This window comes from Mustelus asterias, chromosome 12 (genome assembly GCF_964213995.1).
Source record: "Mustelus asterias chromosome 12, sMusAst1.hap1.1, whole genome shotgun sequence".
Lineage (NCBI taxonomy): Eukaryota > Metazoa > Chordata > Chondrichthyes > Carcharhiniformes > Triakidae > Mustelus > Mustelus asterias.
The window spans coordinates 15,375,764-15,402,846 of NC_135812.1; the positions used below are offsets into that span (position 1 = coordinate 15,375,764).

A 27,083-nucleotide genomic window follows, 5' to 3' on the forward strand; every position below is an offset into this window, starting at 1 on the left:
CTGCCCGAAAATGACTCATTAATAGGAATGATTTTCCTGCTCGTAGCTTGTTAATCCCCTGAGTGCATTCTCCCGGGGGTGGGGGGTGGGGGAGCGGGAGGCAATTTCTTTATACATTGTGATCAAGGATTTAATGAAAGGCTGGAAAATCCTACTCACTCGGGTGATTCAGCAACCAGTGTGAGAGGCATCTGTGCAGGGGCAATATGTGTGACTGATCCCTGTTTGATTTGGATAGTTACACAAGGGTGTTGGCTTCGTGTTTTGAAAAACTGCAGCAGTCCCCGCAAAGACGGCAGGCAGAGTGGAGCCAGATAAAGCTGGGGCAATTTAGCATGTGTTCATTCAACTTCTTAATTGGTTCACAGAGACACAGAAAATAAACTTTTTTTTTCGATTCCCGGCTTGGGTCACTGTCTATGCAGAGTTTGCACATTCTCCTCGTGTCTGCGTGGGTTTCCTCCGAGCGCTCCGGTTTCCTCCCACAGTCCAAAGATGTGTGGGTTAGGTTGATTGGCCATGCTAAAATTGCCCTTAGTGTCCTGGGATGTGTTGGTTAGAGGGATTAGCGGGTAAATATGTCGGGATATGGGGGTAGGGCCTGGGTGGGATTGTGATCGGTGCAGACTTGATGGGCCGAATGGCCTCTTTCTGTGCTGTAGGGTTTCTAAGATTCTAAGATTTCTAAGTGCAGAATGTAGTGTTACAGTCATAGCTGGGGTGTAGAGAAAGATAAGAAATTGAATTAAAACTTTGTTAAAGAGTTTAAAAGAGTTAGGAAGAAGTTTTAGAAGCATAGAACGAGAGTAAAAGATAGAATTAGAAGGTATGCTGGGCACAGCTTGCAAGAAGTCGCTTCGCTCTGGCGCCATCTTGGAATTCCACTGACATCATTTACTTCACACCCCCTCAAAAAGAACGAAAATTAATTTCCACCCCATAACTTAAAACAAGTAGCAATCAGATATTCGTGTGCTCTGTGAGATAGTCGCCTCAATTAATGAACTGAACTGGATTAAATTTTCATCAGGGACAAAGCATGTCTCAGGAGTCCAGCTCTGATTCCCTGGTCCTGCCTCCTGCCCTTCAGAAAAGTCATGATGTGGAGATGCCGGCATTGGACTGGGGTAAACACAGTAAGAAGTTTAACAACACCAGGTTAAAGTCCAACAGGTTTATTTGGTAGCAAAAGCCACACAAGCTTTCGGAGCTCTTAGCCCCTTCTTCAGGTGAGAAGGGGCTAAGAGCTCCGAAAGCTTGTGTGGCTTTTGCTACCAAATAAACCTGTTGGACTTTAACCTGGTGTTGTTAAACTTCTTACTTCAGAAAAGTGACATTCCTTTTATAATTAAAAAAAAAGGCCACAGGAAAACCAAGAGGGAAAGTAACACGGTTTTCTCGACAACATTTTCCCCTCATCATTCAGAAAAAATAGCAAATGATCTATCATTTTCAAAATGTTTTGGAGGGATCTTGCTGTGACAACCTGGCTGCCGCAGTTTTGATTTTACATTGCATTGCAATACTAAGGACGGCACGGTGGCACAGTGGTTAGCACTGCTGTCTCACGGGACCTGGGTTCAATTCCCAGCTTGGGTCACTGTCTGTGTGGAATTTGCATGTTCTCCACATGTCTGCGTGGGTTTCCTCCGGGTGCTCCGGTTTCCTTCCATAGTCTGAAAGACGTGCTGGTTAGGTGCATTGGCCGTGGTAAATTCTCCCTCAGTGTATCCAAGGAAGCGCTGGAGTGTGGCGACTAGGGGATTTTCACAGTAACTTCACTGCAGTGTTAATATAAGCCTACTTGTGACACTAATAACTAAACTTTAACTGTTCAAAATCAGTGCATTGATTGTCCTGAGGTTGGGAAAGGAGTGACATAGTTCAAGTTCTTTTCGCCTCTTTACTTCCAAAGGGTCCTTTCCCAGCCTGCTCCTCACTCCACACTGCGTCTGCAGGTCCTTCCGCGACCAATTTAGCATTTGTCACATTTTCTGTTAATCCCCAGGTGTTGAGTCAGGGCAGATGTTGGCCCACATTGCTGTCACTCTCAGGAAGCTGCTTTGCAGATGAGTAGTTTGCTCTTTGTTTAAACAAACTGTGACATTGTGCAGATTGCTTTCGCATCCCCCAAGTCCAAAGCTGTTCCCCTCAGGACAGTCTCCAACCATCAGCAGTCTAATGCAGGCTGAGTCAGGACCTGTCTATCAAGGAATACTATCAATACCCCTCAGGAGATGAGTTTCACAGCACAATGATGAGCGGCAGATATGAGATTAGTGCTGTCCACGTTTCTCCCCTGCAGTACTTCCTGCACATTGCCGTAAGTATTGGTAGAAGGAATTGTATGTTATTTAGTTCTCCTTAACGTGATTGGTGGGTTCAATGTTTAAATGGACAACTCCCACTAAGTTGCCAAGGTTTCCATTCCTTCAATCAGCACACGTCAGAACAGAAGCTGGTGTCCACCGATGCTGGAACAATGTCGGCATGTTCTTAGAACAAGGCTGAATGTGAATGAACATTTTGATTTGAGTTGATTTGATTTATTATTGTCACATGTATTAACATACAGTGAAAAGTATTGTTTCTTGCGCACTATACAGACAAAGCATACCATTCATAGAGAAGGAAAGGAGAGAGTGCAGAATGTAGTGTTACAGTCATAGCTAGGGTGTAGAGAAAGATCAACTTAATACAAGGTAGGTCCATTCAGAAGTCTGACAGCAGCAGGGAAGAAGCTGTTCTTGAGTCGGTTGATACATGACCTCAGGCTTTTTCCCGACGGAAGAAGGTGGAAGAGAGAATGTCCAGGGTGCGTGGGGTCCTTGATTATGCTGGCTGCTTTGCCGAGGCAGCGGGAAGTGTAGACAGAGTCAATGGATGGGAGGCTGGTTTGTGTGATGGATTGGGCTACATTCACGACCTTTTGTAGTTCCTTGCGGTCTTGGGCAGAGCAGGAGCCATACCAAGCTGTGATACAACCAGAAAGAATGCTTTCTATGGTTTTCTATGAACATTGAACAAGAAGTGAATGTTACGTTATTGGATTACCAATTACCGATTGAATAACAGTTCAATTCCACTCTTCCTCTACACTTCCTGCGGCAGTGTAAAATTTTAACATTATCTTCATATGATCTCTCAAGCTTACTTCTCTTATGGTCTTATTCTACATGGTCTGTGGCTGTTTGTACTTTCTGTGGCCTCCCTACTTGGCTTGGCCCCTCGCTATTTCAGTGCTGCTCTCCCTCCCTCTCTCCCTCCCTCCTCTGCTCTGAGGAATACACAAACTTACCTCTGCACTGTTTTAATTGCAGGCGAACACACGACAGTCAGAGTTTGGGAAAGGCCATTAAAGTTAATTTCTCTGGTATCTTAATTCACCCAACAGCTTTGTGAATGTGAATAATGTATTTAATTCCGTCTGATAAATTGTTCCAAATGTGTATCTCTTTAATTGAAGAAGTGGTTTAGATTTCTGCTGAATGTTTACTGCTGCCCACATCAAGAAACGTTTCACAACTCGCTCTAAACTATTAGTAAACTGATCAGAGCTGGATATATCACCAGTGGTGCCCAGTTCAATACAGAGTGGTTAGTGAAACAGCTTTTTAGTTGTGCTAACGTGTTAATTTGTGAATAATCTTGGTTTCAGATAAAGCTCGGCACAACATCGTGGGCCGAAGGGCCTGTTCTGTGCTGTACTGTTCTATGTTCTATGTTCTAATCGGTTCTCAGATTTAAATTCTGACATCTTGGGAAAGTTAGGAAGTAGATTGGGGGATTTGTAAAGAAGGTAAATTCACATGGGATACAGGGTAATTTGATAAAGTGGATTCAAAATTGGCTCAGTTTTAGGAGACAGATGGTGAAGACAGAAGGTTGCTTTAGTGACTGGAAGCCAGTGTCCAGTGGCGTACCACAGTGATCTGTGCTGGATCCCCTATTAGTCATCATTTATATAAACTACGTAGATGACTATGATGAGTAGTAAGTTTGCGGATGATGCAAAGATTGGCTGGGTGGTTGGCTGTGAGATTGGGTGCCTTGGGCTACAAGAAGATATCGACGGAATGGTCAAATGGGCAGATAAGTGGCAGATGTAATTTAAGCCTGAAAAGTGTGAGGTGATACATTTTGGAACGAGTAATTTGACAAGGAAGTATTCAATGACTGGCAGGACACTAGGAAGTTCTGTGGAACAAAAGGACCTTGGAGGAGACAGTAACCCAAGCCAGGGATTGAACTTGGGTCCCTGGCGCTGTGAGGCAACAGTACTAACCACTGTGCCGCCACGCCACCTCTCAACCGTCAAGTAAATAGCAATAAATCACACAGTATAAAACCCAGCACTTTAAAACTATATGGGGGTGAGGGTAGAGAAATTCAGTCACTGCGTTTTCCAACCTTTGAGCTGAACCAGTTGGGAATTTACAAATCGCTGCCAACCTAAATGTCCGTCTGTGTGGAGTCTGCACGTGCTCCCCGTGTCTGCCTGGGTTCCCTCCGGGTGCTCCGGTTTCGTCCCACACTCCAAAGATGTGTGGACCAGGTGGATTGGCCGTGTTAAATTGCCCCTCGGGGGATTAGCCGGGTAAATATGTGGGGTTACGGGGAGAGGGCTTGGGTGGGATTGCAGTCAGTGCGGACTTGATGGGCCGAATGGCCTCCTTCTGCAATGTAGGGGTTCTATGATCCTAAATGTACCTTCACCCAGCGATTCGCTTTTAACTTGATCTCAGGATGCAGTACTTATACCTTGCGGCCTTAAAGGCACAGGTTCCTTTTATTATGTCTGTGGACTGATATTGAGACTAATAATAGACCACAAGGTCAGTGGTAGTAAACTAACTGGAACAGTTTATTTACACGTCCTTATCCTAGCACGGTCAACACAAGGCTGGCTAGGCAAGCTCCACCCAGTTTGGAGCTTGAGTCCCGGGTCACCTGAACCATCCTCTTAAAGGGGCATGCCCCCAACGTACATAACAGCTTTGTATCTACTTTCCCCCTTTAAGGAAATCCATAATCACAAGTGCTGCCTTTGTTATTACCTAGTGCACTGTGAGGTGATACTCATTAATATGAGACAACATTCTGACTAATCAGAAGCAGATCTTGTTTAATGTTATTGGAATCCATAGTCTATGAGGCTACCGCTTTAAATCGGTTGCTGTTGACGTGTTGCGTGAGAGTCCACACCGGGTATTAAAGATATTCCCATGTGTCTCAGCCACCTGCTGAGAACACTGATGGGAGTCATCATTGAAATGTTGTAATCGAGTGGAATCTGCTGTGTTTCCCTTTTCACTTACTTGGAATAAAAGGCATTGCTAATATCCTGCTGCTTTCCCCCCCCAAGAGACTGTATCATTTTTACAGCTGACAGGGTGTTCTGGCTGACCCCGGGGCTTTGCCACACTGCCAGATATTCCACTGCAAAGGACAAACTTGTACTGGAGTCAGTGAGATTGTGAAACACTAAGCAGAAAGTTCTGGAAAAGCTCGGCAGGCCACACAACATCTGCGGAAGGAGGAACTGAATGTTAACACTTACCAGTCCTCATTAGGAAAAAAAAAGTGGAACTTTCAAATCCACTGTTGAAACGAGGGTTTTCTGTAACAAGCTGGAAATTCCTAGTGTAGTTTATGCTCTGGTTCCTCGCTGGGATCCTGCTGTGCACAAGGGAACGGCACAGTTAAAGTAAAGTTATTAGTCACAAGTAGGCTTACATTCACACTGCAATGAAAATCCCCTAGTCGCCACACTCCGGCACCTGTTCGGGTACACTGAGGGAGAATTTAGCATGGAGAATTCACCTAATCTGCACGTATTTGGAGTGTGGGAGGAAACCGGAGGAAACCCACGCAGACACAGGGAGAATGTGCAAGCTCCACACAGACAAGGACCCAAGCTGGGAATCGAACCCAGGTCCCTGGCGCTGTGAGGTAGCAGTGCTACCCACTGTGCCACTGTGCTGCCCCAGGCAGTTCACCAGGCAGCAGAGAGCACAACTGAAAGAGTTCCAGTTTCCTTGAGCTGCTTCAGGGGTCTGATTCTGAAAGCTGTCATTGTAAAGGGAGACTTGCTCCTTTCACAACCTCAGCACCCCATAAAGAGCTGGACACCCAGTGGGGCGCTTTACAAGGGATAGGCAATGACCAATTTGTGCAGAGCAAGCTCCCATTAACAGTAACTTGACAATGTGATCAGATACGATAAATATTCGTCAGGGCACCGGATGACACCCCCATTCTGACAAAGGGTCATCCAGACTCGAAACATTGGCTCTATTCTCTCCCCACAGATGCTGTCAGACCTGCTGAGATTTTCCAGCATTTTCTGTTTTGGTTTCAGATTCCAGCATCCGCAGTATTTTGCTTTTATCTTGTAACTCCCCCATTCTTTCTTAATTTAACGGGATGGGATCTTGGAGGCAATCTAGAGAAGGTTCAGTAGGTTGATCCTAGGTATGGAAGAATTTTCTTATGAGCAGATGTTGAATAGGTTGGGTCTGCATTAATTGGAGTTTAGAAGAATGAGAGGTGACCTTATTGAGACATGTGGGGGTTTGACAGGGTAGAAGCTGAGAGGCTGTTTCCCCTTGTGGGAGAATCTAGGACCAGAGGGCATAATCTCAGAGTAAGGGGCCCCCCATTTAAGACAGAGATAAGGAGGAATATCTTCTCTCAGAGGGTAGTGAATCTGTGGAATTCTTTACTGCAGAGAGCTGTTGAGGCTGGGTTGTTAAGTATGTCCAAGGCTGCCATCAACAGATTTGTAATCAGCAAGGGAATCAAGGGTTATGGGGATAAGGCGGGAAAGTGGAGTTGAGGATTATTGCATCAGACCAGTCATGAACTGATTGAATAGTGGAGCAGATTTGATGGGCCGAATAGCCTCCTTCTGCTCCTACTCTTATCCACCTGAGAGAGCAGACCGGCTCAACGATGATCATATCATCCAAAAGTCAGCACCTCTAACAGTGTCACACTCCCTCAATAAAACACCGGAGGGTCAGACGATTTTTGTTCTCAAGTCATGGACTCCATTGGCCTGAAATCCTTCCTTCAAATATCGTGTTGAATTTATCGGTCTTAGTTATTGCCTGTGAAATATTTTATACAGACACTTCGACCAGTTTATTACATTTATCTCAAGTGCCTTTACTTTATGAGACAGAAAGGACTGGCTCAATACTAAAACACTCACAGATTAAAGAAACAATTCTTATACAATGGATTAAATTAACTTTAGGAAACAATTTGTACACAATAGTTAGTTAGGTCTCATTTAGAATATTGTGTACAATTCTGGTCGCCACCCTACCAGAAGGATGTGGATGCTTTGGAGAGGGTACAGAAGAGGCTTACCAGGGTGTTGCCTGGTCTGGAGGGTATTAACTATGAGGAGAGGTTGGATAAACTTGGTTTGTTCTCACTGGAACAACAGAGGTTGAGGGGTGATCTGATAAAGGTTTACAAGATTATGAGTGGCACGGACAGAGTGGATAGTCAGATGCTCTTTCCTGGGGTAGAAAAGTCAAGTACTGGGGGACATAGGTTTAAGCTGCTTGGGGAAAAGTTTAGAGGAGATGTGTGAGGTAAGTTTTTTTACACAGAGGGTGGTGAATGTCTGGGACGCGCTGCCCGGGGAGGTGGTGGGAGCAGGTACCATAGCGTCATTTAAGGGGCAACTCGACAAATACATGAATAGGATGGGAATGGAAGGATACGGACTCTGTAAGTGCATACGGTTTTAGTTTAGGCAGGTATCATGATCGGCGCAGGCTTGGAGGGCCGAAGGGCCTGTCCCTGTACTGTACTGTTCTTTGTTCTTAATAGATTAAGTTAACTTTCCCAAAACTAGGCTAATTGCCTGAGAAATAGTTATTACCCGGTCTGGTGAAATCAATCGGGCTGCTGGATTCAATTCACTGAGCTCACGGTGACAGGTGAACTCAGGACTGTCTTAGCACGAGGGTGGATCTTGCACACATGCCAACTTACGTCATCCCAGGTCACAGTCGGTTTGGTGGAGTCTTCGCTAGAATTTGTCTTGAAAATGGCTGTTTGTATTCTTCACCTTCCTTCTTTGAATGTTCGCACGTCCAAAGATGTGCAGGTTAGGTGGATTGGCCATGCTAAATTGACTCGACTGTCAGGGAGATTAGCAACTTAAATATATAGGGTTATGGGGATAGGGCCTGGGTGGGATTGTGGTCAGTGCAGACTTGATGGGCCGAATGGCCTCCTTCTGCACTGTAGGGATTCTATGATTCTATGGTTGTTGGCCAATGGGGTGAGGGATAGGGGGTCACGACACCCAATGAGGTTAGGCCAGGTCACCTTAGTTGTATATATCTCTTTAATAGCAGGGAGTCCGGATAAAACTAGGGAATACACAATCATAATGTCTTCTGGCTGAGTACCTCCTGATGGGTTCTGGGATTCCATTGTAAAGCTTGAGCCTCTCTATTCAATATTCAAAAGGCCTGAGTTCTGGTTTCAGGTCATGATAACTTCCCTATTAAGGTGAAGCACGCCTGTTTAATACATGAGACAATTCTGCTTTGTGACTCTGTTGGCTTTTTAACTGTGATAACCTCATGAACGCAGCTTTTTAAAGCTGTATTAATTTAAAATGTCCAGTTTTATGTTAGGCCTAATACCTCAGGCTTTGTCCATTTGACCACACAGTGGTGCATATCCCATGAGAAGAGGGTAGTTTCAAACTGAAGGAGCAGCAAGAGTTAGACACTTGGTAAATACTGTCTCCTGTTGCTGACTCTGAAAGCATTCCTGCGGGTATCAACAAAAGGCCCGGCCACCTACAACAACCTCACCCACACTCCCACTGGTCACCCAGCACCCCAGCCTACCTTCCCACACTAACCACAAAGTAAACAAACTGCTCCTTATCTGATTGAGTCTTCCAAACAGATTCTTCCCCACCTCCAATGTTCATAAGATATAGGAGCAGAATTAAACCATTCGGCCCATCGAATCTGCTCCGCCATTCGATCATGACTGATATGCTCCTCATCCCCATTTTCCTGCCTTTTCCCCATAACCCTTCAACCCCATTACCAATTAAAAATCTGTCTAACTCCTTCTTAAATTTACTCACTGTCCCAGCATCCACCGCACTTGTGTGTGGCGACTAGGGGATTTTCATAGTAATTTTAAAAAAAACTGAAAATGTTTGAAAAAGAGAAAGACCCCAATAATTATTCTCTGGAAGTAGAGACTCCAAGTCAATGCTGATAGGGATAACCATATTGATAACAGGTGGCCTGGATCAGCAATAGACAGGACACTAGATCTGGCTAAGACTTGGAATGTAGAGCTTCTCTTTCTCGGAGATATTTAACAATTCTCTGTGCGGTCCCTGAATATTCTGTTTTATTTTAGGGTTTCCCCCTTCTGCAGAGGACTTAAATCCTGGCAGAATTCCAGTATGGCAGTTCTTGCACACTCCACACCAAGGCATCAATTTTGTTTTCCTGTGCATATGTGCAGTTGTGACTGTGTGCATAATGAATGTGCATTCTTACTTTCAAGGATAAACATCTTCCATTGTCACTTCACATCGGAGACATCCTGTGCAAGAGTTGGAAGGTCAAAGGAGGCAACAATAGCCCCAGGCTGGGATTGGTTTATTATCAGCGTAGAGTTGAGATGCAAGCACGCAGTGTAGGATATGGGTGGCACAGTGGTTAGCACTGCTGCCTCACAGGGACCCGGGTTCAATTCCCGGCTTGGGTGTCTGTCTTTGTGGAGTTTGCACATTCTCCCCGTGCCTATGTGGGTTTCCTCCGGTTGCTCCGGTTTCCTCCCACAGTCTGAACGATGTGCTGGTTAGGTGCATTGGCCATGCTAAATTCTCCCTCAGACTTTCACAGTAACTTCATTGCAGTGTTAATGTAAGCCTACTTGTGACTAATAAATAAACTTTAAAAACTTTACTTTTTTGTATCCGAACAGGCACCCAAGTGTGGCAACTAGGGGATTTTCACAGTAACTTCATTGCAGTGTTAATGTAAGCCTACTTGTGACTAATAAATGAACTTTAAAAACTATGGATCCAGTGCAGTAAGACAAATTAGACATTGGACAATATTTTATACAAAAAAAAACACTTTTATTTTTTGAAGTTATATACTGTTGATAAAGCTCTTCCTACATTGCAATTCTCATTGAAGAAAACAAGTAAGCAGTTCCGCAGATAAATTTGATTTCCTTTTACAGTGTTCTGGCACTGCCTGGATTATTTGTGCTCAGCTTTTGCAGACAGTCAAGCAATAGACCATTCAATACATCATCTTAGAACATTGTGCTCAGGAAAAAAGACAGAAAGTTTTGTTAAGTCCCAAACTGGTCTGAATGATCTACAGCTGCCCAGGGAGATACAGTTCGAAAGTTCCTCGCAGGTTAAAGAGGAGGAGGAGGTGCACGTTATAATGTGGCGAGGCCACATAAACTGAGCTGGCACAAGGGAGAGAGTGCAGACTGGGAAGCTTCCTCTGTTAAATGTACACCACTGAAAATATTTCAGCGCTCAATGGGTAAGCCAAATGCAAATAACCTCTCTTTCATTGCAACGGGCCCACAAGTAAGAACCCATCTCTCACGCGTCCCTGTTGTTCTGGAACAAGGGTTCAATTCTCTCGAAAGAGTCACAGATTGTAATGTAGCAGCGCCGTTTTATATTTCGCTGACTTTCCCGAGATCTTGCATCGTTACCATTTTAAAAAACAGACAAGCCCCATCTCTGCTGGTTTTAAAAAGAAAATCACCCTTCAAGGTAGGCCTCATCCACAAAGGTAGTACAACACGACGCGACAATGACGCAGCAAGTGCAAATAGGGATCGTCACATTTACAGTTCACTCCTTGTCCACTGTGAACCTCAGTCATCGTCTTGCCAAGTTCATAGCAGCAGCTGACAGATGGGAGGAGGAGGAGGAGGAAGGGGAGATTCTGAGGCAATGTTTGGAGGTTTTGTACACGGCTGTCCTCGAAATCAAGCAGAACCCTCCTTCCTAAAGTCTAACATCTTGTCCACTCCAGTCTCAGAAATCTCAATATCTGCCCACTGAAAGGACTGCGGTAAAAACATTAAGAGGTAAAATAATTAAATTGGAATTAAATTTTAGAAATACGTCTATGTTTAAAAATAAATACAAATAAATCAATTCCACTATTAAAGCTGTATAAAGCCCGGCAACTCTTAATGGATTTACAGTATTCGGAATCACTGGTTTATCGGAGGGTCTTGTGAGAAACGGAATAACTGATATTCAATCCACTTATGACGGATTTAGCAGTGTCTACATGTTAATATTTTCCATTATCATCTTCTGGGAGCTCCTTTTATTTTTGTACAGGAGCAGTGGCGGATTAGTCCCTCAAGTGGTGTTTAAATGCCCCAGAAAGGAGTGAGGTTCCTGGTTTCCTTTTCGTAAACGTCAGGGATGACCCCAATGGGCGACTGCACCATTTTTACACTGTTCTTGCCGAACAGCTTGCGTTCGTACTCTATCAGCTGCCTCCAGAAGCCTACGTTGGGTCGAATGATGGGGCGGCGAGACTTGACCCAGTTGTGCGCCTCGAGGAGGGAGATCTTGTGGAACTTCATCAGGTAGGCGATGCAGAGGGAGGCTGACCTGCTCACGCCGGCGACGCAGTGCACCAGGGCCGAGCCGTGCTTTTTGCTGACGCTGTGGATTTTGTCGGCGATGCTGTCGAAATAGAGGGAGATGGGGGCGTGCGGCAGGTCAGCGACAGGCACTTTGACATACTCCACCTCGGGCCAGTTGGCGTTGGGGATCTCCATGGTGGCATTAATGATGCAGGTGATGCCCTTCGACAGGACCAGGTTGCGGTTACTGGCGGCGTTGCCACTGCTGAGGTAGAGGCACGGGGTTATTTGAGCGATCCCGCCCAGGACCCCACCCGTCACCAGCCGGGGTTTGGAAGAGGGGCCGGGTGGGGTCCGGTGGAAGAAGCTTTGGCTCCGGGAACTCATTGGAAAGGTTGCCTTGACTGGGTGGCTGCTAAAGGAATATTAAAGGCTGGGTCCAAACTTCTCCGCTGGAATTAAGCTCTCAGCCACACGGCTGGCCTTCCACTCATGTTAGTGATCCTGAAAAACAGCGTATCAGAATGTTATTGCATTAACCATTTGTGTAGCCAACATCCCCAATGAAGAGAGAGAGAAAAAGCCATTCATCAATGTAATATCTTCCTTTAAAAATCAAATAGCAGAACAATAAAATATATTTCAAGACGGTTTGGGATGGCACGGTGGCACAGTGCTTAGCACTGCTGCCTCACAGCACCAGGGACCCAGGTTTATTTCCCGGCTTGGGTCACTGTGTGGAGTTTACACATTCTCCCCGTGTCTGCGTGGGTTTCCTCCAGGTGCTCCAGTTTCCTCCCACAGTCCAAAAATGTACGGGTTAGGTGGATTGGCCATGCTAAATTGCCCCTTAATGTCAGGGGAATTAGCTAGGGTAAATGCATGGGGTTGTAGGGATAGGGCCTGGGTGGGATTGTCGATGGGCCGAATGACCTCCTTCTGCACTGTAGGATTCTAAGATTTGCTTCCTCTAATTACATTAGTTGTCAGATTAGGTTCAAGATTCCTTCCGGAAAACGCTTTTCCTTCCTCCCGCCAAGTAAGGAGCAGGAGATTCCGAGGGGATTTGAGGAGAAACCTTTTCACTCAGACGGGGGTGGGAGTCTGGAACTCATTGCCTGAAAGGGCGGTAGAGGCAGGAGCCCCCACAAGAAGCGTCTAGATAAGCACTTGAAATACCATAGCGTACAAGGCTGTGAACCAAGTGCTGGAAAATGGGATTAGGATAGGTGCTTGATTGACGGCGCAGACACAATGGGCTGAAGGGCCTCTCGCTGTGCTGTAAAACTCTATGGCTCTCCCCAACTCTCAAAGCAATTCTAATGAAAGAGCAAGCAGTAGAAATGCCAAGGCTTTAGGAAAGGCTGAATCTGATCCAAAAAAAAACTGGATTTCCTTTTCATTCAAGGGTAAAAACTAGGCCGCCTTACGAACAATGACTTTGGTCACACTCATCCTAGATCTGTCAAAAAACATTGAATCTCCTTTTATTGACAGTTGAGCAGACAGAGGAACGAACTGAACCGACGTTATTGCTTAATATGGAGTAGGTCAGAGTAATGGGGATAGGTGGGGGAAAGGCACCCCATCCTTTAGCTATTGGGGTCAAGTAGAAAGGGGGGGAGGAACATCAGCACGGTGTAAACCTCTGTGTCATTCCTCTCAGATAGGACGGGGAGGAGGAAGGGTGCACTGAAGGGCGGACAAGACAAGTACTGGGGCCTCACTACCTCCCCCCCCCCCCCCCCCCCCACCACCTCACAGACCGAAACGGTGTCAATGATCAAGACGTTTACTTCCCTCCAATGTCGATGATCTTTGTCCCTCTCTGAGGTTTAGGGATCCACCGATTGCCAGCTCTCAGATGTAACAGTTCAGCAATTCCCAGGATAGGCCGGGATCGATTCCAGCCACGTCCCCTTGACCTGCCCTCTTCCCCACAGGAATTGCACAATCCCAGTCAAAAATCGCCTTCCACATTCTAACCTCCATCCCAGTTGCAGTGGAGAATATATCAGGGAATATGTGCGGGTGGCACGGTGGCTAGCACTGCTGCTTCACAGCTCCAGGGTCCCGGGTTCGATTCCCGGCTCGGGTCACTGTCTGTGTGGAGTTTGCACATTCTCCTCGTGTCTGCGTGGGTTTCCTCCGGGTGCTCCGGTTTCCTCCCACAGTCCAAAGATGTGTGGGTTAGGTTGATTGGCCAGGTTAAAAAATTGCCCCTTAGAGTCCTGGGATGTGTAGGTTAGAGGGATTAGCGGGTAAAATATGTGGGGGTAGGGCCTGGGTGGGATTGTGGTCGGTGCAGACTCGATGGGCCGAATGGCCTCCTTCTGCACTGTAGGGTTTCTATGATTCTATGATAGGTGTATTATCCATGGTAAATGCGTGGGGTTATGGGGAAAGGGCGGAGGGGAAGGCCTGGGTGGAATGCTCTTTCAGAGAGTTGGTGCGGCCTCAATGGGCCAAATGGCCTCCTTCTACACTGTAGAGATTCTATGATTTTATGGAATTATGGATGGGACGTGTCCGTGAGGGTCTCCAGGGCTGAATAGTATCTTTAAAGTTGTATGGGCCCTTTTCCCCTCCAACTATTGGCTTCAGAAAGCATTAAAATGAAGTGTGATTCAAACAGAAGTATAATTTGTGACTGTTTGCCAAGCTGGTCAAAAATCTGTCGATTGAAATGATAGAGATATACAAATTAATATCCTGGTGAGAGATAGAGTGGGTATGTAAAAACAGAAGTGGCAACGAGAGAAAAAGTGAGAGAGGTGACAAAAAGTAGGGATAGTGATGGAGAGAAAAAGAAAAGGAATAGATACAAGAGAGGAAAATGAAAAAAAAGAGAAGCCTTGTAGCAGTGTCCATAAAATTCTATCCAATTCCTTACTCACGCCCACTATTTTTAGTATTTATTTACAGGATGTGGGCGTCGCTGGCTAGGCCAGCATTTATTGCCCATTCCTATCTGCCCTCGAGAAGGTGGTAGAGCCACCCATGTCATGAGGTGTAGACACGTTAAAAACTCCAGGGAAATAATTTTGCAATAATCTCTCCATTAACATAAATCACTTATTAAAAAGAAAATCCATCAACGCAAGACTGAAGTGTAATCAGGATGTTAATTCGAAAGGAAGACTTTCATAACATCAGCTGCAGGTCAGCAAACAGAACAATGTGACAGGCACCTAGCAACAGGCAACATTATTCAGAATCAAATTGGGTTTGGATCATTTGGAACTGTGCGTATTCATGATCAGAACATTTTTAAAAATCAAGATATCTGACTTACGAGGGGGAAGAAGTGTACAACAAGGTTGGTCTCTAGACCACTTCTGAGGAGACACGAGTGGGGCAGAATTTAGTGCTTTGATGCCTCTTTTACAGGCGTAAAATGGTCACGATAGGCGGAATTTTCCTGTCCTGTCCGCCACGGGAATTGTAGCGGGCAGAACAGGACCGTGCAAATGTCCACTGACCTCAGGTGGAATTTTCTGGTCTTGGAGGTGAGCGTGGCTGGAAAATCCCACCCAGTGTCTATGAAATGGGACATCCTGCGTTGGGGGAGGCAATGGCCGAGTGGTATTATCACTAGACTATTAACCCAGAAACTCAGCTAATGTTCTGGGGGATCCGGGTTCGAATCCCGTCAGAGCAAATGATGAAATTTAAATTAAATTTTAAAAATCTGGAATTAAGAATCTACTGATGACCATGAAACCATTGTCGATTGTCGGAAAAACCCATCTGGTTCAGTAATGCCCTTTAGCGAAGGAAATCTGCCGTCTTTACCTGGTCTGGCCTACCTGTGACTCCAGAGTCACAGCAACGTGGTTGACTCTCAACTGTCCTCTGAACAAAGGCAACTAGGGATAGGCAATAAATGCTGGCCTGCCAGCGATGGTCACGTCCCACGAATTAATATAAAATAAACTTGTGTAGGCGTTGGTCACACTGCTAAATTTGTAGGACTCTTAAGTTAGAGGCTTACTGCGGCTGAATGACCTTGTACAGAATTTACTGATGATACGAAGGGCCAGCTTCAGGCCTGTAACACGCCTCCCCCATGGTCACTAATGCAAGGTAAGTAAAGAATTTGTTTGGTTTGAAAACTATTCCTGCAGAGGTGGGCGGAATGTGACGCAGGAACCACCATCAAACCCTCTTCTTCCAAATCCCCGCCCATATCCTGCACCAATCCCATCATTCTCAGGACTTACCCAAGGGTCTCTGCTTGCGAGTGACCCAATATCGCTCTCTTTTCCGCTCAGACGAGCCGCCACATTGGAGCCAGTGCCGACAGCTCATGCTAAATAGTGACCGTCAGCCCAAGGTTCCACCAATCCTCTGGCTTCTTAGTTCAGGCACAGGAATCAAGCCAGAAAACTGGCCCCAGCCAAAAAAACTTACCGTAGCAAATAAATGGAACCCTTTCCCCTCGGTCCCATCACTCAGGGCTACCATTGATCAGAAACGCAACTGGACACGCCACATAAACATAGTGGCTACAACAGCAGGTCAGAAGCTGGGAATACCGCGGCGAGTAACTCACCTCCTGACTTCCCAAAGCCTAAGCAGCATCTACAAGGCACAAGTCAGGAGTGTGATGGGATACTCCCCACTTGTCTGGAGGGATGCAGCTCCAACAACACTCGAGAAGCTTGACACCATCCAGGACAAAGCAGCCGTTTGATTGGCACCACATCCACAAACATCCACTCCCTCCACCACCGACGCTCAGTAGCAGCAGTGTGTACTATCGACAAGATGCACTGCAGCAATTCACCAAAGATCCTTAGACAGCACCTTCCAAACCCACGACCACTTCCATCTAGAAGGACAAGGACAGCGGATACATGGGAACACCACCACCTGCAAGTTCCCCTCCAAGCCACTCACCATCCTGACTTGGAAATATGTCGCCATTCCTTCACTATCACCGAGTCAAATCCTGGAATTCCCTCCCTAATGGCACTGTGGGTCAACCCACAGCATGTGGGCTGCAGCGATTCAAGGAGGCAGCTCGCCACCACCTTCTCAATGGCAACTAATGTTGCACGTTCTCCCCGTATCTGCGTGGGTTTCCTCCGGGTGCTCTGGTTTCCTCCTGAGATCTGCAGGTCAGGTGGATTGGCCATGCTAAATCGACCCTTAGTTTCCCAAGATCTGTAGATTAGGGGGATTAGTGGGATAAATACATGGGGTTACAGGGGAGCACATGGGTGGAATGCTCTGTCGGAGAGTTGGTGCAGAGTCGATGGGCTGAATGTCCTCCTTCTGCATTCTATGATATAATTAGGGATGGGCAATAAATGCTGGCCGGCCAGCGATGACCATGTCCCATTAATTAATTTTTAAAACTACAGGAGGCAACAAAGTATTACGAATAATACAAAATACTTCTAGCACAGAACTGGTCCATTTGGTACAACAGGTTTCCACGCTGGTGGTAATACTCCACACAAGCCTCCTCCACATTTCTTCATGAGACTTTATCAACATATCATTCTATTGATTTCTCCCTCACCTATAATCGAGAGGTCTCCTTAAAGGTGTCCATATGCTCATTGCTTTCTGTGGTAGCGAGTTCCACAGTCTAACCACCCAAGCTGTTAAGAGGTGGGCGCAGCGCCATTTGGGGGCTTGCTGACAGAAGAAAATGTTAATGAGGAGCCCTGCCCACCACCAGCACCCCACCACCTCCCCTCTCCTCCCGGATCCTCGGCGCTCCGTACAAGAAATCTCACCGGGGATGGATGCTGATTGCTTCAGTTAACGCGGAGAGTGGGAGGAAGCATTCAAAGATGTTGGCTCCCCGCAATGCAGTGCAGAAACAGGGAGATTGTACAGAAACAGCTCGTGTGGTTACCATAGTGACAGCACCTTTGCAAAACCATCCTGTGCAACGAAACTGGACCCACTGGTCCAGCAGAATCGGAGAACCTGCGACGCAGAAAAGGCCCCTTCAACCCATTCCTCTTCACCCGTGCCGAGCTTTCCAGTCCCTTTCCTTTACTCAGTAATATTTCCTCAATTATTTAACTGTTTCCATTGACGGCCGAGGGAGAAAGGCGTATGTTATGTTGAGAGGGCGAGATGGAGTAAACTGAGTCAAAAGGGGACCGAACACCCCATTACACCAGGTGCACCATATGATCAATTCACTTGCAATAACTTGTGGTTAGTGCATTCTATACGCTTTGATAAGCCTTTCCATGAAAATAAATTCTGATCTTTCCCTTTACAGACTGAAGCACTTTGCTCAAATCCCCTTAATAAATCTAAGATGTGAGGGCAGCGCTGTAAACTCACGGCAGTGTGCACCCACCAAGCTTCGTGAAAAAACCAGAAACTCCCAGCCTCAGATGGCATCGAGTCTCTTTAATTTCGACACATCCTTTCTAACAGAGCTCAGAACCGCTCCAGCAATCAGAGCCTGAACAATGCGTGCGTCTATCCCATGGTTGCAAAGTCATTCAACAAGGAAGATTAAAGCAGGCGATTAAATGCAAATTCAACTGGATGGAACGTTGGCACAGTAGTTAGCACTGCTGCCTCGCAGCGCCAGGGACCCAGGTTCAATTCCAGCCTTGGGTGACTGTTGGTGTGGAGTTTGCACGTTCCGCCCCCCCCCCCCGCCCCACCGTGTCTGCGTGGGTTTCCTCCGGGTGCTCCGGTTTCCTCCCACACTCCAAAGGTTAGGTTGACTGGCCGTGATAAATCGCCCCTTAGTGTCAGGGGGATTAGCAGGGTGAATACATGGGGTTACGGGGATAGGGCCTGGGTGGGATTGTTATCGGTGCAGGCTTGATGGGCCGAATGGCCTCATTCTGCACTGTGGGGATTCCATAATTCTAAAGATAACACAAATGAGACAAAATACAGAAAATAGCAGAGCTGCACAGGAAACTAAACGGAAAAGCTTGCTTCATGTTTAGGGATTCTGTTGGAAGAGTCTAAACTTAAAACCTATTGGACCCAATTGGTGGGACTTTATGGCCTTGGTCATCCCCAATCCATAAAGTCCCGCCCGAGGTCAATGGGCTTCTCAATGGCCCACCCCGATTCCCATGGCGGGCGGGACGGTCAGATTCTGGCCATTTTATTTTGCTGTTTGCAGATATGGGATGTACTTTCCTGTGATCGGAGTATAGTACCCGGCTCCTCCCGATAAGATTCTCGGCTAATTTTGGGAGAAGTTTAGCTGGCGTTATTGGTGATTGAGAAGCAATATGCGTTTGTGTAGCAACTTCCATGACATCGCGGGGCGCTCCAAACTGCTTTGTCGCCAAGTGTTGTCACCGGTGTCATGTAGGAAGGCATCGATGTATGTGCACAATGTGCTATAACCATTTATAACCCATCTCAGCGTTTAAAGGCACCCAGGTAAGTCAAGACACCTTCAGCACAATTACTGGATGTGTGTCTTGCTCAGAGGAGGAGATAAGAATTATTTATAATTCAGAATAAAAGACAGAACTTTGGAACGGAGGTCCATGAAACATTGTTTATCCACATTTATTAAAAATGAATAATGTATTTTGGGGGGATTAAACATTTATAAAGCCGCTCTCATTCCAAGAGGGAGTAGGCTTCTGTCGCAGCAAGGCCGTGAATTCAACAGTTGGGCAATTTTGACTTTATTCATGGATTCATTCAGCTGATGCTTGGTATTGGCCTAAATAAGATGTCACCACAGGTTGGGGACAGCTTTCAGCGCTGTGCCAGGACAAGCTATTCACAGAAGGTGCTGCGGAGGGGAGTATATTATCCAGGTCACACAGTGCCTTGTCCTGGCCTCAGATTCTGCTTTCAAAAGGGAAATATTCACCGACACCGTAGTTTCACATTTCAATGATTCACAGTGCTTTGCAAATTAATGAGCAGCAGATGCATAACTGCATCCAACAGCGGGACTATCGCAGCTTTTCAACTGGATTTGGATCCAAGGAGAGACAAAAATGAAAAGGAGTGTCGCTCTCTCCCCTTTGCTATATACAGAGAGGGCAGATATTGCAGCAAAAATATGTAACAAAGACTCTATTATTCAGGGGAGACGATGGCCAAATGGTCTATTAGAATATTAGAATCTATTAGAATATTAATCCAGAAACTCAGCTAATGTTCTGGGGACCCGGGTTCGAATCCCGCCACGGCAGATGGTGGAATTTAAATTCAATAAAAAACATCTGGAATTACGAATCTACTGATGACCATGCATTGTCGATTGTCGGAAAAACCCATCTGGTTCACTAACGTCCTTTAACAAAGGGTCATCTGGACTCGAAACGTCAGCTCTTTTCTCCCTACAGATGCTGCCAGACCTGCTGAGATTTTCCAGCATTTTTTCTTTTGGTTTCAGATTCCAGCATCTGCAGTAATTTGCTTTTATCTAGTAGCTCACTAATTTTCTTCAGAGAAGGAAATCTGCTGTCCTTACCTGGTCTGGCCTACATGTGACCTCCAGAGCCACAGCAATGTGGTTGACTCTCAACTGCCCTCAGGCAACTAGGGATGGGCAATAAATGCTGGCCAGCCAGCGACGCCCATGTCCCACAAATAATTTTTTTTTAAAAATCTGTTAATTAAACCAGGAATCTTGCAATGGAATTATAGAGCCACGCACTGACACGGCGGCTCCTTAATGCTGCAGTATTTTTTTATATCTATTCTGGTATTTCCAAAAGATGACTCAACAGTGGCTATTGTATTCCCACGGAGAGCATTGGCAATGACCATGCCAGGCAACCTTGGGCATCTTTGGCCACTGATTACCTTGCCGCAGGGACTCTCATTTCAACCTGGGCATTCTGGAAGAGTTGGCAGCCTGGCACCAACAAGGGCACTGGTGGATGAGCTACCAGACTGACATCCTGAGAAAGGGCAGCAGATGCCAGAGCCAACGTCACTCCCAAGGGATCGCTCTTCACCCACTCTCACTGCTCCATACAAGAGCAAAGCGCAGGCAAGTTGGGAGGCTCCTGATGCCCTCTCCAGCCTTTCCTTCCCGATTTGTAAGCCAGAGGAGATGTTGGAGCTCAGAGCAAAGAGGGCAGCTGGCTGAGCTGTCAGCAGAGGCTCCATCACTGTGGGGGCTCCTGTGGTGTGTCCCAGAGCTGACCACTTGCTCAACGTCTGGCTGCATGTTCTCAAAACGTTCTGGCAGGCAGCCCTGTACACTGAAATGGTCCATCCGACTTGCCGACAACTTCTCTTGTGTGGAGGGCCCTCGAATGCTTCCTCTTTACCCTGCGCGATCCAGTCAACATACCATCTGTCCCCAGCCAGCTCCTTCCTGGGCCATTCCATCCTCCTACCCATGCCCCAGGGTGGAGGTGCAGCTCCAGCTGAAGACTCCATCCCCAGTTAGCCCGCCCTCTGAACCGCCCCCCCCCCCTCCCCCTGTCTAGCCTGCCCTCCCAGCTAGCCCACCCCCCTCAACTACCCCCCCACCCCCCTTCCCTCCCCACCTCGGCTAGCCCGCCCTCTCAACCGCCCCCCCAGGCTAGCCCACCCTCTAAACTACAAGTGGTGCCAGTTCCTGAGCTAGTGTCTGCAAATGCAGACGATGGCTTCCAGTGTGTGTAGAGCTGCCCTCTTCCACATCATCTCCTGCCCCGAGGGCGGAGTGGAGCTTCTAGTACTCAAGTGATGTTAAAAAAAGGGGCAAGAGTTAATATTTTGTGACATTGTTGAGAAAAGACAGATGGCTGGCTTTTCAAAGCAGCAGCAATTTGTCACACATCATCTCCAATTATTCCACCCTTTTAGTATTTCACAGATGAATATTTTTTGAATATTATTATTTTTTTCTGAAGTTCTTTGCGCATTGCTTTTTTTTTGCCCTTACCGCCATTTTAAATGCTCTGATCTTCCATTTTCGTTTCTTAAAGACTTGATTAGTTGTAAGTATTCGCATTCCAACCATTATTCATGTAAATTGAGTCTGTGTCTTTATATGCCCTGTTTGTGAACAGAATTCCCACTCATCTGAAGAAGGGGCTAAGAGCTCCGAAAGCTTGTGTGGCTTTTGCTACCAAATAAACCTGTTGGACTTTAACCTGGTGTTGTTAAACTTCTTACTGTGTTTACCCCAGTCCAACGCCGGCATCTCCACATCATGACTTCCATTTTGGAGACAGGCTTGGTTTCCCTTGTATTTATTTCCCTTCAATAACGGGCAGCACGGTAGCACAGTGGTCAGCGCTGTCGCCTCACAGGGACCCAGGTTCGATTCCAGCCTCGGGACACTGTCCGGGTGGAGTTTGCACGTTCTCCCCGTGTCTGCGTGGGTTTCCTCCGGGTGCTCCGGTTTCCTCCCTCAGTCCAAAGATGTGCGGGTTTGGTGGATTGGCCGTGCTAAATTGACCCTAGTGTCATGGGAATTAGCAGGGTAAATGTGTGGGGTTACGGGCATAAGGACTGGGTTGGATTGTGGTCGGTACAGACTCGATGGGCCGAATGGCCTCCTCCTGTACTGTCGGGATTCTACGAATATTAAATTTAGACCTCTCACATTCCCTATCATTAAACTATCATGTTCCCCCTCTCCCCATCTTTAGAGATGTTTTAGATCCCAGCAAGACATTGTTAAAGTTGTTTCAGGTAAAGGTAACTAAATAGATTTGTTTCTTTCAGTCTCAATATGGACGGCACAGTGGTTAGCACTGCTGCTTCACAGCACCAGGGACTCGGGTTTGATTCCCGCCTTGGGCCACACTGTCTGTGCGGAGCCTGCACATTCTCCCCGTGTCTGCGTGGGTTTCCTCCGGGTGCTCCGCTTTCCTCCCACAGTCTGATAGACGTGCTGGTTAGGTGCATTGGCCGTGCTAAATTCTCCCTCAGTGTAACCCGAACAGGCGCCGGAGTGTGGCGACTAGGGGATTTTCACAGTAACTTCATTACAGTGTTAATGTAAGCCTAATAATAAACTTTAAACAATAAGGTGTATAAACAAATGGGATCTCCTTTTTCCTCCTTAATTTCACACCTGCTCTTCCAGTTATATTCTAAATCCTGAATTACTAAAAATTAGTCACGTATTTAAAAGACTGTTCTGAGATTAAAAGTGAAGTTGCGGGTTAGTTTGAATAGTTTAATGAGTTACTGACTGGGTTTACTGAATGAGCAGTCTTCCGATTCCCAAAAATGTAATTAACCTGCTGCTACTACATGTTTATTTATTAGTGTCACAAGTAGGCTTACATTAACACTGCAATGATGGGGAGAATGTGTAGACTCTGGACAGACAGTGACCCAAGCTGGGAATCGAACCCGGATCCGTGGCGCTGCAAGGCAGCAGTGCTAAACATTATCCACCCATAACCTCTGAGTGGTATCTTGCGATTCGGAAGTGTGTTATCACTGAGGCATGACTCACGCACTTGCATTTCTATAGTGCCTTTCAACAACCTCAGGATGTGCTTTACCCGCTATGAAGTACAGTGTAATGACTGTTGTAATATAGGAATTATGACAGCCAGTTTGCACACAGGACGTCCCCACTGTTACAGTCTCCATGGAGACCCGTAACTTTTAAAAGAAATTCAAAAACTTAGTTATTAGCAGAAAGGATGACACAAATGATTTCAGACTTTTACCGTAACAAAAGACTAAAAGCACTGATAATTAAACGCCATCTTTGTGGACAATTACACTTTGAAGTACAGCATTCTCCTTTCTTTTTCCACAACCACCAATGCACTTTACAGATGTACTTTACACTGTCCTTTTAAGCAGACATTTAACTCTCCCAGAACTAGTCCAAGGTGACTCAGGTCCCCAAGGTTTATTCCCGTTCTTTTCTTTTCTCAGCCTGGGAACTTTTAATCTCTTTTATAAATGAGGATTCTTTCACCATGAGTTTCTTCCTCCTAAGCTAAGCGAATCTTCCAGTCTCATTTCAACTTCTCATGAATGTGGTCTTTTCAATCTGAGTTTGAACTCTCACTTGCACTCCTACATGGTGAACCACAGAGTAGTGTTACCTATAGCTGCTCTTCTTCTCCTGGCAGACTAACCTCAAGAGTTATCTTGGATCCTTCCCCTTTCAAAGCCCATCTCCATGGCATTGTGAGTCACATGGGTCATGTATCCAGGTAGAAATGTTGATTCATTAAGATGTCAACTCTTATCTTGGAAGTAAATGGACAGTTTGAAGCACAACTGTTTACAAACTGAGATTCTCAGCTCTTTTACCAAAACTTTGGAGAGTCACGGGGTGGAATTTTCCACCATGAGAGGTGTAGCGGGCAGGGCACAGACGATGCAAAGGTCCGTTGACCTCAGACGGGATTTTCGGTCTTGGGGCGAGCGGGACTGGGAAGTTCCATCCACAGTCTATCCACTGTTGGAGACAATGGCAGCAATGGATGCGCAAATTTGGAGCCTTCATTTAATCTCTGACAATCAAATCACCCAGTCTCTCATCATCAGGCAAACTTCAGAGCAGCTCCATCATTTTACCTTAAGGTCACAGTCCCGAAACATAACCTTGTCAGGTATTACCATTATGCAGCTGATCTTAAGGAAGGCTGAACAGATTGGGCCTATCCCTACTGGCATTTAGAGTAATGAGAGTTAACCAGATTGGGGGGAGGTAGTGGAAGCAGATACGATAGTGACTTTTGAGGGGCAGCTTGACAAATACATGAAGAGGATGGGAATGGAGGGATATGGTCCCTGGAAGGGTAGGGGGTTTTAGTTCAGACGGGCAGCATGGTGCAGGCTTGAAGGGCCTGTTCCTGTGCTGTAATTTTCTTTGTTCTTGTTTATCCCGAGTTAGGACTTGGGAGTAATTTATAAACTCCTGTCATGTGTCCTCATGACCTCCCAAACATGCAACAGCCAATTATCTTCTTTTGATGCGTGGCCCCTTGTTGTTTTGTAGGCAAATTGTAGCTAATTTGACCCAGCAAAGTCCTACAGTAAAAGGAATTTTCACTTCATCACTTTGTGTCCTGTTGGTTGAGCAATACCAGTTGGGGAATATTCTGATTCTGTATCATTAGCGGAACCATCTGCCCTCAAAACGGTGCCATGGGATATTTTACTTCCATCTGGATAGGTTGGACAGAAATGATATTGCCTCTTGCGGGGGAAGACTAGAACTAGAGTGACACAGTTAAACAATAAGAGGTTTCCCTTTTAAGACAGAATTTGTTTCTAAATGGAGGAGAATTTTTTTTTCTCCCGGTGGTAATGTGTATGGAATTCCCTTCCCTTGAAAGAATTGGAGGCTGGGTCATTGAACTTATTCCAGGTAGAGTATTTTCGGTGGACAAGGGAGTCAATGGTTCCGAGGGGCAGAGGGAAAAGGGAAGCTGAGGCAACAATCGGATCAGCCACAATCTGATCGAGTGGTGGAATAGGCTCAAAGGGCCGAATGGTCTACTCCTGCTCTCACGTCCCGGGTTCCCATGACGCCACTGCAGCAAAGGTTTACCAGGCTGATTCCGGGAATGGCGGGACTGATGTATGAGGAGAGATCGACTCGGGTTAGGATTGTTTTCACTGGAGTTCAGATGAATGAGAGGGGGGAAATCTCAGAGACTTATAAAATTCTAACAGGACTAGACAGGGTAGATGCAGGGGGGGGATGTTCCCGATGGTGGGAGAGTCCAGAACTAGGGGTCACAGTCTGAGGATTCAGGGTAGACCATTAGAATGGAGATGAGGAGACATTTCCTCACCCAAAGAGTGGTGAGCCTGTGGAATTTATTACCACAGGAAGTAGTTGATGCCAAAACATTGAATGTATTCAAGAGGCAGCTGGATACAGCACTTGGGGCGAACGGGATCAAAGGTTATGGGGAGAAAGCAGGATTAGGCTATTGAGTTGGACAATCAGCCATGATCGTGATGGATGGCGGAGCAGGCGCGAAGGGCCGAATGGCCTCCCCGGAATCAGCCTGACAATAACCAGATTACTTTAAGTAACAATGACTGACGGATAAATGTTGCCTAGTGCATGAGGATAACTTCCCCCCGCCCGTTTTCCAAAATAGTGCCATGGGAGCTTTTGTCCCCCTCCTGAGGGGGCAGATAGAACCCTGGTTTAAATGTCTTTTTTCGAAAAGGCAGCAACTCTCGACGGTGCAGCGCTGCACTGGAATGCGATGTTTAGTGTTCCATTCTCTGAAGTGGAATTTGCACCTATGGCGTTCTGAGTCAGAGGAGATGTTGCTACCAACTGAGCCACAGCTGACACACTGACTAATGCATCTACAACCGTCAAAGCCACAGGCAGTTTGCTTCGAGGCAGGATGATCTGGGCTGTGGGTGCCTGCGACCAATTACTAAAACCAAATTAGAACACTCCTTACCAGAGGGACACAAGTTACATTTCCAGCTCATTAAAATGACAGTGTGCTGCTTTCAGGGATTCACATTGTTGGACAGAAGGCAATCTTATTTAACATCCCTCTGTGCCAAACTCCTTTCTGTTCAATTTCCCGATTCTAATGAGAACAGGTATTTAACCACTGGGAGATGGAAGGGTTGTGGAAATATGGAGCTCTGTTAATCACCCCTCTCCACACTGATGGATTGCAGATGTTTAAAATGATGAATGGATTCATCAGGAGAGGTAGAGAGAGAAACAATAGTCTTCAGCGACATGCACTGGAATAAGAAGTCGCATTCATAGTATTTTTGTTCGTTTGTGGGATTCGCTGGCTATGTCAGCGTTCATTGCCCTCAAGAACGTCCTGGTGAACCACTTTCTTGAACCGCCGCAGTCCGTGTGGTGTAGGTACATCCACAGTGTTGTTAGGGAGGGAGTTTTATGCTTTTGACCCAGTGGAGCTGTAAGAACAGTGATGTGATTCCAAGACAGGATGGCGGGTGGCCTGGAGGGGAACTTGCAGGTGGTGGTGTTCCCATGCACCCACTGCCCTTGGTTTTCTAGATGCTACAAGTCCCTTAATTGGGAACCGATATTGAAGTTGTCTTTCACAGATGGTACAGCGCTACAGCTGTGAAAGCATTGGGCTCATAACTATTGCTGCATCCAATTTACATAGAAACTAGAAGCAGGAGTAGGCCATTCGGCCCTTCGAGCCTGCTCTGCCATTCATTATAATCATGGCTGATCATCAAATTCAATATCCTGATCCCCCCTTCCCCTCATATTCCTTTAGCTGATTTGATTTAATTTATTGTCACATGCATTAACATACAGTGAAAAGTATTGTTTCTCTATAGGGTATAGAGAAAGATCAACTCAATGCAAGGCAAGTCCATTCAAAGGTCTGACAGCAGCAGGGAAGAAGCTGTTCTTGAGTCGGTTGGTACGTGACCTGAGACTTTTGTATCTTTTTCCCGACGGAAGAAGGTGGAAGAGAGAATGTCCGGGGTGTGTGGGGTCCTTAATTATGATGGCTACTTTGCCGAGGCAGCGGGATGTGTAGACAGAGTCAATGGATGGGAGGCTG

At 46.3% G+C, this 27,083-nt stretch overlaps 1 protein-coding gene across 4 annotated transcripts in view; it reads right to left on the bottom strand.

Moving 5' to 3' along the window:
* Positions 1-10,135: 10,135 nt before the first annotated feature.
* dusp14 (dual specificity phosphatase 14) overlaps positions 10,136-27,083 on the bottom strand; it is a 40,553-nt gene continuing 23,605 nt past the window's right edge. For 3 of the 4 annotated variants that reach the window (XM_078225934.1, XM_078225932.1, XM_078225933.1), the window contains one exon: positions 10,136-12,150. In XM_078225934.1, coding sequence (XP_078082060.1) covers positions 11,425-12,033 — 609 coding nt within the window. In that variant the 5' untranslated portion in view covers positions 12,034-12,150 and the 3' untranslated portion in view covers positions 10,136-11,424. Of the gene's footprint in view, positions 12,151-23,669; positions 23,776-27,083 lie in introns of those variants that run through there. The other variant, XM_078225935.1, reaches the window with a different exon arrangement.